The 11,403-nt window shown below is 45.7% G+C and overlaps 1 protein-coding gene across 1 annotated transcript; it reads right to left on the reverse strand.

Moving 5' to 3' along the window:
* Positions 1 to 7,394: 7,394 nt before the first annotated feature.
* Positions 7,395 to 8,704, reverse strand: LOC125522125 (remorin 4.1-like). Its single transcript, XM_048687201.1, has 2 exons — positions 7,878 to 8,704; positions 7,395 to 7,766 (listed from the first exon to the last, which is right to left on the reverse strand). The coding sequence occupies exons 1-2, from the start codon at positions 8,523 to 8,525 to the stop codon at positions 7,560 to 7,562; spliced, it is 855 nt and encodes a 284-aa protein (XP_048543158.1). The 5' UTR covers positions 8,526 to 8,704; the 3' UTR covers positions 7,395 to 7,559.
* Between the last annotated feature and the right edge of the window lie 2,699 nt (positions 8,705 to 11,403).

Here is an 11,403-nt window from a genome sequence, read left to right on the forward strand (position 1 = left end):
TTGGCTTGGCCCATACGTTGCTTGAAATCCGACCAAAACATGGAAGCTAACTGGTGGTGATCAGTCACCACCTCACCTGCAGCATTTTTAATGGAGGTGATGGTATTCCTTCGGTAGCGCTCAGTAGCCATGGCGTGGAAAAACTTCGTGTTCTCCTCGCCCACTTTGATGAATCTGATGGTGCAGCGCTGCTTCCAGTATATAAATTGCAAACAAAGAATATCCTCAAGATGGAGTTTAACAATTTTATAAAAGAGACTTTGTTGCTAGGAAACATGGTAAAGAAAGGGAACCTTGGGTTCAGAAACCCATGCCTTTTCCTCCGAAACCATCCAAGAAAAAGGATGATGAGGATTTTGAGCGATTTGCTGAAATGATTAGGCCTATCTTTTTGCGTATGAGATTAACTCATGTGCTTAAAACAAATCCTTATGCTAAATATATGAAGGATATCATTACTAATAAAAGAAAGATACCGGAAGCTGAAATTTCCACCATGCTTGCTAATTATACTTTTAAGGATGGAATACCAAAAAAACTTGGAGACCCCGGAGTACGTACTATACCTTGCTCCATTAAAAGAAATTATATTAAAACTGCTTTATGTGATCTTGGAGCCGATGTTAGTGTTATGCCTCTCCATTTATACCATAGACTTGACTTGAATAAGTTGACACCTACTGAAATATCTTTGCAAATGACTAATAAATCAACTGCTATACATGTCGGTATTTGTGAGGATGTGCCTGTTGTGGTTGCAAACATTACTATTTTAACGAACTTTGTTATTTTTGATATTCCCGAGGATGATAGTATGTCTATTATTCTTGGAAGACCTTTTCTTAATACTGCAGGGGCTGTTATTGATTGCAACAAAGGCAATGTCACTTTTCATGTTAATGGTAATGAGCATACGGTACACTTTCCGAGGAAACAACCTCAAGTTCATAGTATCAACTCTATTAGAAAAATTCCATCGATTATAATTGGAGGTTTTGAATTTCCTCTTCCTACTGCCAAGAAGAAATACGATATTCTTATTATAGGGGATGTGCATATCCCCGTTGAGGTAACTTAGTGTCATTCGAAATTTCTCTGGTTTCATGATTATCGGAATGAGTTTGTTAACAAGACTTGATCAACCTTGTTAGTGGATTCTTTTTTATGAGCATGAGATGGATGAAACTAGAAGCACAACCTTCTGTACCCTCTCTATACTTTCTGTTATTTATATTAAATAAAGTAAAAATAGTATTTTCTGTCTGTTTTCTGACTTATCCGTGCAATATAAAAATATCCCGAAAATAAAAGTCCTTAGAATGACATGCCAATTTAATATGATTTTTTTAGGAATATTTGAGGATTTATTGTGCAAAAATTACCGCGGGAGGAGCTGCCACCTGGCCACGAGGGTGGTGGGCGCCCCCCCTAGGGCGCGCCCCCTGCCTCGTGGGCCCATGGTGGCCCTCCTCCACTTATCCCAGCACCCATCTTCTTCCTCTGTCTCACACAAACCCGAAAAACCAACTCAAGCACGAGTTTCAGCCACTTTTGTTGTGATTTTCGATCTCCTTGCTCAAAGCACCTCTCGCAAAACTGATTGGGGAGATTGTTCCTTGAGAAAAACAATATGCATAGGAAGATGTTCCAAGGTGGTTCCTCTAAAAAGCAAGGACCCAGGATTGCTATGGGCGATGCTGACGAGGATCCACCAAGAGACGCTCCAGTACGGCCTTGCGAATGGCCGTTGGAAAATTTTATGGACCGTGCGGGAATTAAAGAAGAATTCAAAGTATATTTGTGCAATGCCGGTGTTGAGGATTTTGAGGCTAACAAATGCCCCCAGTATCATGATCTCACAAGTTCATTTGTGAGAAGGTTTGAGTATTCATCTTCGCGTAATTCTCCTTCAGTCATGTTTGATCTTTATGACAAATCTTATACCATGGACCTAGAGGATTTCAATCTTGCATGCAAACTTCCATCATGGGGTAGTGTTAGGGATCCCCCTAAATCTGAATTTAGAAACTTTCTTGCTAGTATAACTATAGGGGAATCTAGAGATATAACGCAGGCTACCATAGGGAGCATTCACTTTCCTGCTATACATTATTTTGCTCTCTTCATCGGTAGATGCATAAATGCTAAGGATGAAGCATGTCACATGTGTGTCCCTGATCTTAGCATTCTTAGGAGTGCTGTGTTAGGAGACCAATCTTATCATATGGGAGCCATTGTAACTCGTAGGTTGCATCATAATAGACATAATGGAGATTTCTTTGGAGGAATTTATGCAACTCGCTTAGCTCATTCTCTTGAGATAGACATTCATGAGGGTGATATGGAGTTGCCTCCTGCATATTTAGATTATGACTCTATGGCTTCGCACCAGTTTGTCGAGAGGCCTGAATCACCTTTCTTATATCGCTTAATTTTTGATAAATGACGTGTTTTCCGTATTACCCTCCCTGCTCCTGCCTTCTTTGATTCACAGACAAAAGGAAGATATGTTATTACCAGAGAGGAGGCAGAAGAGTACGAGAGGAGAGCGGAGGCAGCTCGACTCCATGCTGCAGCACAGCAGGCGATAACCGCTGCACATCAGTATGATCCCAACTATTCCTCCTCATCACAGTACGACCCCAACAACTATTATTATGGATATCCGCCAGGCCAGCCGTGGCCATAGACCAACTTAGGCCAAAAGGCTAAGCTTGGGGGAGTACGTATTTCCCACCGACATTACATTTATTATCTGACAAAAGAGCCCATATTGCCTTGTCTTCTCCTATTTATTGAATGCTCGCAGATTCCAGCTTAGTCCAATGCACGTGCACTTTTATTATTATTATTCACACCGTTCGGTCGTGCAAGTGAAAGGCAATTATGATGATATATGATGGACTGACCGGGATGAGAAAAGCTGGTATGAACTCGACCTCTTTTGTTTCTGTAAATATGATGAGTCCCTCGTTCTTGATTCAGCTTATTATGAATAAACATGTTTGCAATGACAATTAGAGATCATAGTTGCTTGTGCCATGCTTGATTAGCTATGAGTTATAATGATTTACCTTGTATGCCAACATGCTATTGAGATGATTATGATGTGGTATGATGGGGTGGTATCCTCTTTTGAATGATTTAAGTGACTTGACTTGGCACATGTTCACGCATGTAGTTGAAACAAATCAACATAGCCTTCACGATATTTATGTTCATGGTAGATTATATCCTACTCATGCTTGCATCCAATATTTATTAATTTTAATGCATGTACATGGTTGTTGTCGCTCTCTAGTTGGTCGCTTCCCAGTCTTTTGCTAGCCTTCACCTGTACTAAGCGGGAATACTGCTTGTGCATCCAATCCCTTAAACCCCAAAGTTATTTTAGATGAGTTCACTATACCTTCCTATATGTGGTATCTACCTGCCGTTCCAAGTAAATTTGTATGTGCCAAACTCTAAACCTTCAAATAAACATTCTGTTTTGTATGCTCGAATAGCTCATGTATCAACAAAGGCTGTCCTTATCTTCCGTGTTAGGCGGGTTATTCTCAAGAGGAGTGGACTCCGCTCCTCACTCACGAGTGAAGTAAGATTCCTCTTCCCCCTACGCATGAGTGAAAAGCTAGGCTAGTTTTGAAAGAAATGAAACAGAGAAATGTTGGTAAACCGAGGGGTGCATCATACTTTTCAATAGATGTTGGGGTTCCTAAACCATAAGGATACTCTTTTCATAGAACAAGGCCTAATGGCTGGTCACCGGGATGCCCAGTCCCATACTTTATGCAAACTAAATCAAAATTAATTACAAACAAAACTCCCCCTAGGACCTGATGTATGTTGGAGGCACTCGTTGTTTCGAGCAAGCCATGGATTGATGCTTGTTGGTGGAGGGAGAGTATAAACTTTACCATTCTGTTTGGGAACCGCCTATAATGTGTTTAGCACGGAAGATATCACCATCTCTTAGTTGTTATGTTGACAATGAAAGTATACCGCTCAAAATACAATTTATCTCTATTTCAAAACCGAGCTCTGGCACCTCTACAAATCCCTGCTTCCCTCTGCGAAGGGCCTATCCATTTACTTTTATGTTGAGTCATCACCCTCTTATTAAAAAGCACTAGCTGGAGAGCACAGCTGTCATTTGCATTCATCACTGTTAATTTATATTGGGTATGACTATGATTGGATCTCTTTTACCATGAATTACAATATCTAGTCAGTCCTTGATCTTTAAAGGTGATCTGCATTCATGTTTTGCGGTCTCAGAAAGGGCTAGCGAGATACCATCTTATTATATCATATTATGATTATTTTGAGAAAGTGTTGTCATCCGAAATTTATTATTATGGCTTGCTAGTTGATTATGCTATAGATATGAGTAATTATGAGACCTGAGAATTATTGCAAATGTGGTTAGTTATCATCTATGCTGAAAACTTGAATGCTGGCTTGACATAGTTACAACAATAAGAGCAAACAGAGTTTGTAAAAGTTTTTCTTTCTTTCTTTCAGTTTGTCAACTGAATTGCTTGAGGACAAGCAAGGGTTTAAGCTTGGGGGAGTTGATACGTCTCCGTCGTATCTACTTTTCCAAACACTTATGCCCTTGTTTTGGACTCTAACTTGTATGATTTGAATGGAACTAACCCGGTCTGACGCTATTTTCAGCAGAATTGCCATGGTGTTGTTTTATGTGCAGAAAACAAATATTCTCGGAATGACCTGAAACTCCACGGAACATCTTAGAAAAAATAATAAAAAATCCTCGCCAAAGATGAAGATCAGGGGGCCCACACCCTTCTCACGAGGGGGGTGGGCCCCCTGGATGCCCTCCGACGCCAACTCCAACTCTATTTATTTGCTTTCGGAGAGAAAAAAAATCAGAGAGAAGAAATCATCGCGTTTTACGATACGGAGCCGCCGCCAAGCCCTAAAACCTCTCGGGAGGGCTGATCTGGAGTCCGTTCGGGGCTCCGGAGAGGGGGATTCGTCGCCGTCGTCATCATCAACCATCCTCCATCACCAATTTCATGATGCTCATCGCCGTGCGTGAGTAATTGCATCGTAGGCTTGCTGGACGGTGATGGGTTGGATGAGATTTATCATGTAATCGAGTTAGTTTTGTTAGGGTTTGATCCCTAGTATCCATTATGTTCTGAGATTGATGTTGCTATGACTTTGCTATGCTTAATGCTTGTCACTAGGGCCTGAGTGCCATGATTTCAGATCTGAACTTATTATGTTTTCATGAATATATGTGAGTTCTTGATCCTATCTTGCAAGTCTATAGTCACCTACTATGTGTTATGATCCGGCAACTCCGAAGTGACAATAATCGGGACCACTCCCGGTGATGACCATAGTTTGAGGAGTTCATGTATTCACTATGTGCTAATGCTTTGTCCCGATTCTCTATTAAAAGGAGGCCTTAATATCCCTTAGTTTTCAATAGGACCCCGCTGCCACGGGAGGGTAGGACAATAGATGTCATGCAAGTTCTTTTTCATAAGCACGTATGACTATATACGGAATACATGCCTACATTACATTGATGAATTGCAGCTAGTTCTGTGTCACCCTATGTTATGACTGTTACATGATGAACCGCATCCGGCATAATTATCCATCGCTGATCCGGTGCCTACGAGTTTTCCATATACTGGTTCTCGCTTATTTATTTTCCCGCTGCTACTGTTATAATCACTACAAAATACCAAAAACATTACTTTTGTTGTCTTTACTTTTGTTGCTGCTACCACCACTATCATATTACTTTGCTACTAAACACTTTGCTGTAGATACTAAGTTTCCAGGTGTGGTTGAATTGACAACTCAGCTGCTAATACTTGAGAATATTCTTTGGCTCCCCTTGTGTCGAATCAATAAATTTGGCTTGAATACTCTACCCTCGAAAGCTGTTGCGATTCCCTATACTTGTGCGTTATCAGCAGGTGGTGGGAAGTTTAGTCCCACCTTGCTAGTTGAGGAGAGTTGAGACCCCTCTATAAGGGCTGCTCTACCACTTGCCATTGGGAGCTTGGGAAGAGGAGTGGTACACGCGTGCTCCTCCTCCTCCGCCGCCCGCCTCGCCTCGTCACGACGGGCGCGCCCGCGCCGCGGGTTGCGGGAATGAGCCGAGCCGAAGCTTATTTTTGCCGCTCAGAAATGGTTAATTAATTGTTAATTAACTAACGAGTCGTTTACGGAAGCGCCACTGTCCGAGACGTTGGACCATGGGCTGTTCACGGACTCGGTCGTGGGCCTGGCCCAGGCCCATCTACCTGACGGCCTATATGTTCAGTTCACTCACTCCCTCTCGTACAACCCTAGCCGTCAGCTACTGTTCCTCTCTCTGTGCTGCTTCCGGCGATCCCATCCCGACGACCGCGTGCACGGTTGGTCGGGAGAGCAGGTGCCTCCGGAACCCTGTCGTTCGAGATCCTGCCCGGGAGAATGGCAATAAGGTTTTTAGGGAGCGTCTCGACGCGACTGCTCCCGATCCGTCCCCAACTTCGTCCGCCTTTGCTTCCACTACTTCCCCTGCATCGGCACCATGGTCAACGACGCCGCCTCCAAGAAGAAGGCCACGGACGACGCCGAGGCTGCTGCTGCCGCCGCCGCGTTGGCCTGGGCAACCGGAGGGTATGATCTGTTCATCGCTTGTTTACTCGTACTTATACTAGCCGTATATGTGTTTTGCTCATAGATGGTTCGATTCTATATTCTGTACGTGCTAGTATGCTTAGGTATCGCTATGAAATGTATATCTTTTATGTCATGCTTACTGTTTACTCGTGAATAAGTTTAATCAGAAAAGTGCTAATATTTTCAACATCTGTAGCATGGTAGTATCACGCAATGGGATCCAACTCATCTGATTCTGATGGGTGCTTCGGGAATGATCATTATCACCCGGTCACTGTCACGCCTTAGTTAAATCATTCTCGCATCGCATATGAGTTTTCAGCCAGACCAGAAGTTAGCCACGAAGGCCATGGGAATTTGGCTTTGCCATTAGGAGAAGGGCAGGTGGCCTGCAGCTCAGGGCAGATCTCTGAAGAAGTTGACTTGCCCTTGCTAGTCAGGCACACCATACGCAAAGTAAGGGCCTCGATCGAATATTTCAGATGAATTTAAATTTGGAAGAACAGTTAGATAATACTCCCTCGGCTCTCATAATATAAAAGCGTTTTCAACACTACGCTAGTGTCAAAAATGTTTTTATATTATGATACGGAGGGTATAGCTTCTTTCAGGGACAAGAACAGGTATGAGATTAGTTTGGCCCCATGATATGCAATCGATGAAAACATTGAGAGAAAAGTCATGCCAAATGATACGGAAGAAAGCCAAGGAAGGCCAGCTGCTAATTAACCTACTAATTAAGTCTCGAAATGTTTTGAATAATATACAGCCATACAAGCCAGCAAATGTTTTAAACTCTGTACAGTTACATCCCTGGATTCAATCAATAATACAGATCGATGTTGATCAAACACAGGATATTGATGGTTGTTGAAGAAGACGACGACCATGTAGATGTAGTCTTAGGAGGAGGAGAAGGAGAAGAAGGATCGCTTGGTGGGCAGCCTGCCGACGGCCTTCATGAAGTTGGCGAGGTCCATGACCCTGGCCGTCTTGGTCCCGCGCGCCGCCTCCGCCGACGCCCGCTTCTCCTCCGCCTTCCGCCGCGCCCGCGCCACCTCGTTCTGCGCCTTCTCCGTCGCCTTGGCGCGCTCCTCCTCCAGCTTCCTCTGCAACCCCAAACCAACTTCTTGATCTTACTGGCTCGCATGGTGAGCAGCTGCAGGGATCGATCGAACGAGAACGACAAGGAATCGAGCATGGGAATCAATTAGGAGTACCTCGATCTTGCTGAGGTAGGCGGTGGCCGTGTGGATCTGCTGGTTCTCCCACCCGTTGATCACCACCTCCTCCCGCTTAAACTTGTTGTTGATCTTGGCCACCTCCTCCGCCTGCCACGCCGCCACCTTCGCCTCCGCCTCCTCCTTCTTCACCTGCCGCACCTCCACCACCTCCTGCGCCCTCTCCGGCGCCGCGCACGAGGACGACGACTGCGCCGGCGCCGGTGGCAGCGCACGGCCGGTGTCCGCCACGATGGCCAGCGGGTTCGTCTCCGTCTCCGGCACGGGCTCGTGCTCACCGATCCGCGCCAGCTGCAGGTCGTTGTTCCCGGCGCCGGAGTCCCGGCCGAGGCAAGGGTCGGCCGAAGCGCCCCCCGCGTCCACCATGGCCGTGAACTCGCGGCCCATGCTGCTGGACATGAACTGCTCCTCGGAGTAGGACGACAGCGAGCGCTGGCTCGCCACGTCCCAGGAGGGCTGCCGCAGCGGCGCCGGCGCCGGCGACGGGTGGATGTCCCGGAAGGTCGCACCGTCGCCGTCAGCATCCACGTCCACGTCCACGTCGTCCTCCGCCGGGGCCGACGGCGTCGCCAGCCGCGCCAGCCGCTCGCTGACCGACATGTGGTCGATCGGATCGGAGCTGCTCATCGGTGGAGTGGCGGACCCAGTTCTTGGAGGCGGAGTTGGTGAGTGTAGCGTAGCCAAGCACAAAAGGCTAGCAGCAGTGGGAGGGAGGGAAAAATGGAGGGGCGCGGCTCGTGGACGGCCGAGGGGATAACGACTATGCCGGCCGGCATACGGGATGACACGTATCACTCAAATTGCGGGCTCTGTAATCGCGTGCAGTGTATCCGCTCCTAATTTTGTGCGCCGCTGATTAATAACGGCGTCTCGGACACCATATCCCGCGCATCGGTGGGCATCGGTGTCCACGGACACTCGTCCAAATCTAGACAAACTTGATGCAAATGAAATTTAACCCAATGAAACAAAGTTGCAAGCAAACTGGACGATTTTCATTCAAACTTATACATCTTTTTACGTAAAACTGGATGATAAGGCTTTCGATCTGGTTTTCCTCATAAATTGGATCACAGTTTTCCATTTTGTTTCCCTTATAAACTGGCTCATTTTCTCTGAAGAGAGATCAAATATTCAGGTGGGGATCCCCCCCCCCCCCCCCCCCGACATGTTCAAAGAAAATAAAACCGGATGATATTTTGTCCGGTGGAGTAAAACTAAAAGTAAAATCTAAACTATCATATACCTGACGTTGACGGTGATCTCGTACACCTGGACGTGCTGGTCGGTGGCACCTCCATTGCGGTCGTCGGAGTCAAGCTTCCAGCGGCGGAAGGGTGCGGTGCCACGATAAAGTTTCGCGGTCGTTGCGTGGCGCTCGCGGATTATCTTCTCCGCTTGCTCTTGCTTCGCGCGCAATGCGGCTGCGGCGTGGGCAGGAGGGAGGCAAGCGACGGGAGTTGCCGGAGGCGGGGCTGGCGGTGGTCTCGCTCGGAGACCACACCTCCCCATACTTCGCCATCTTCTTGTCGTGGCGGCGGAGACGATGCCTGCTGGTCTCGGTCGTGGTCTTCGACCGACCGATGATCCAGGTCGTTGCGAGCTCCGGGTGTCGGAGTTAAATCCGTCAGATCTCGGGTAGGGGGCCCCGAGCTGGTGATCTTAACTAGATGGTAACAGGATGATAAGGAGAGACGATGTTTACCCAGGTTCTGGCCATCTCGAAGAGATAAAACCCTACGTTCTGCTTTTGTTGTATCGAATGGGTTGGATTACAAAGTACATGATGATCTACCTCGAGATCGTATGTGATTTTCTAATTCTCTATGCTATATTCTAAACCTCTCAGCTTATATAAGGACCGGGGGTATCTAGGGTTACATGTAGGCCGGTTATATCTAGGGATAAACATGTCAAGGATTCAAATATGTCTTGGAGTACGCGCTATAAGTCATCAAAGGACTCCATATTGAGTACACCTTGGGGTATGGCAGAGGAGCGACAGGGTGTACACCAAGGCCCAGGACTTTCCCATCACCGGTGAGTGGAGGAAGAGAGGAGCGGCAAAGGTGCGCTGAGATATGGAGTGGAGAGTGCGTTGTGGGCTTGGATGACGTTGACGAGGTGCTTAAATAGTCGTGGCTAGGCGAACAGGCGGTCAACCCGTTTTAATACGGCGCAACGACCGAAGTTGGTTTCTCGGGAGGACGCGTCCACACTGAAGCGGCGTGGCTCGTCTGGTTGCGTTCGTCAGTGCTACTCTCCCGTTTGGGTCACATCATGTGACATCAATGCCGATGTTGCGGCTCTGGTCGGCATGAATGTGGCGATGAAAGCGGTGCGATCGTCTGAGAGGTAGCGTGGGAGAGAGTTTTGTTGGAAATATGCCTTAGAGGTAATAATATTGTATTATTATATTTCCATACTCATAATTCATAGTTTATATTCCATACTATAACTGCCATGATTCCTGAAATAAGTGATTCAGTGGAAAACTCATATGCACGTGTGAAATGTTCAACGGTAAAATTAGGTTCCTAGATTTGCCTCTAAGACTAGCTTAAGTGTAGTTGGTGTCATGTTTTCCGAATTTTAGAATATTGTTAAGTGTAATGATAGTCCTAAGACAACATTGAGAATATGACCTTGAAAGAACGATCATATTGAATCGACCCAAACTTGTTTGTTACACTTTGAGATTATATCGCCAGATGTCAATTTTTATAACACTAAGTGTTAACGTGTGTTTTAGTTGCTTACACCATCAGAGTATCATAGTCGCTTCTTCCCGTACTGTGAACTTTGAGGTTGCTCAAACGTCATATGTAATACGGTGGTCATAACAACAACTTACAGGTTCATCAGAAAGTTTGACAAAGGACTAGATAGCTCGAGAGTGAAATTTGCTCCTTCGACGATGAAAATATATTCTTAAGGGCCCTCTCGATATGATGATATAGGTGACTATGTCACAGGGACACCTGAACATGTCAACGAGAAAGTAGAACAAAACTGATAACAAAGCCGAAACATGTCAGATATGGCAGAATCGTGGGCACTTGAGGCGATGGTGTGCAATGAAGCTCTATCGTTGGCATCCGATATTCCATGTCAGTGGTTGGTCATCGCCACGTACTGCGCAAGGCAGCGCAGCTACCGTGAAGCATGTCAATGGTATTTACAAAGGGTCATTAGATGCTATTATCAGATATCAAGATGAAGTTTGAAAGTTCTGTCTCGGTAGAAATTATTCACGAGAAGCCCCAATTAAATGTTGAAGCACATAAATTAGCTAGAGCCACACTACCTTACTCTTCAAGTGAATCTAGAGCATCACACTTCAACATAAATTAGGTGTTGGGAGATATGTTTGGAGAGACCAGATATTATTGTAATCCCGTTGAATATTTTGAGTGCTTCAACCCCTCAAAATAATTAATACCTCCGTTTTAGAATACATTGATACTATCCACGGCCTAAGTGTTGACCTAGAGAAAGATAGTGT

This window comes from Triticum urartu, chromosome 7 (genome assembly GCF_003073215.2).
Source record: "Triticum urartu cultivar G1812 chromosome 7, Tu2.1, whole genome shotgun sequence".
NCBI lineage: Eukaryota > Viridiplantae > Streptophyta > Magnoliopsida > Poales > Poaceae > Triticum > Triticum urartu.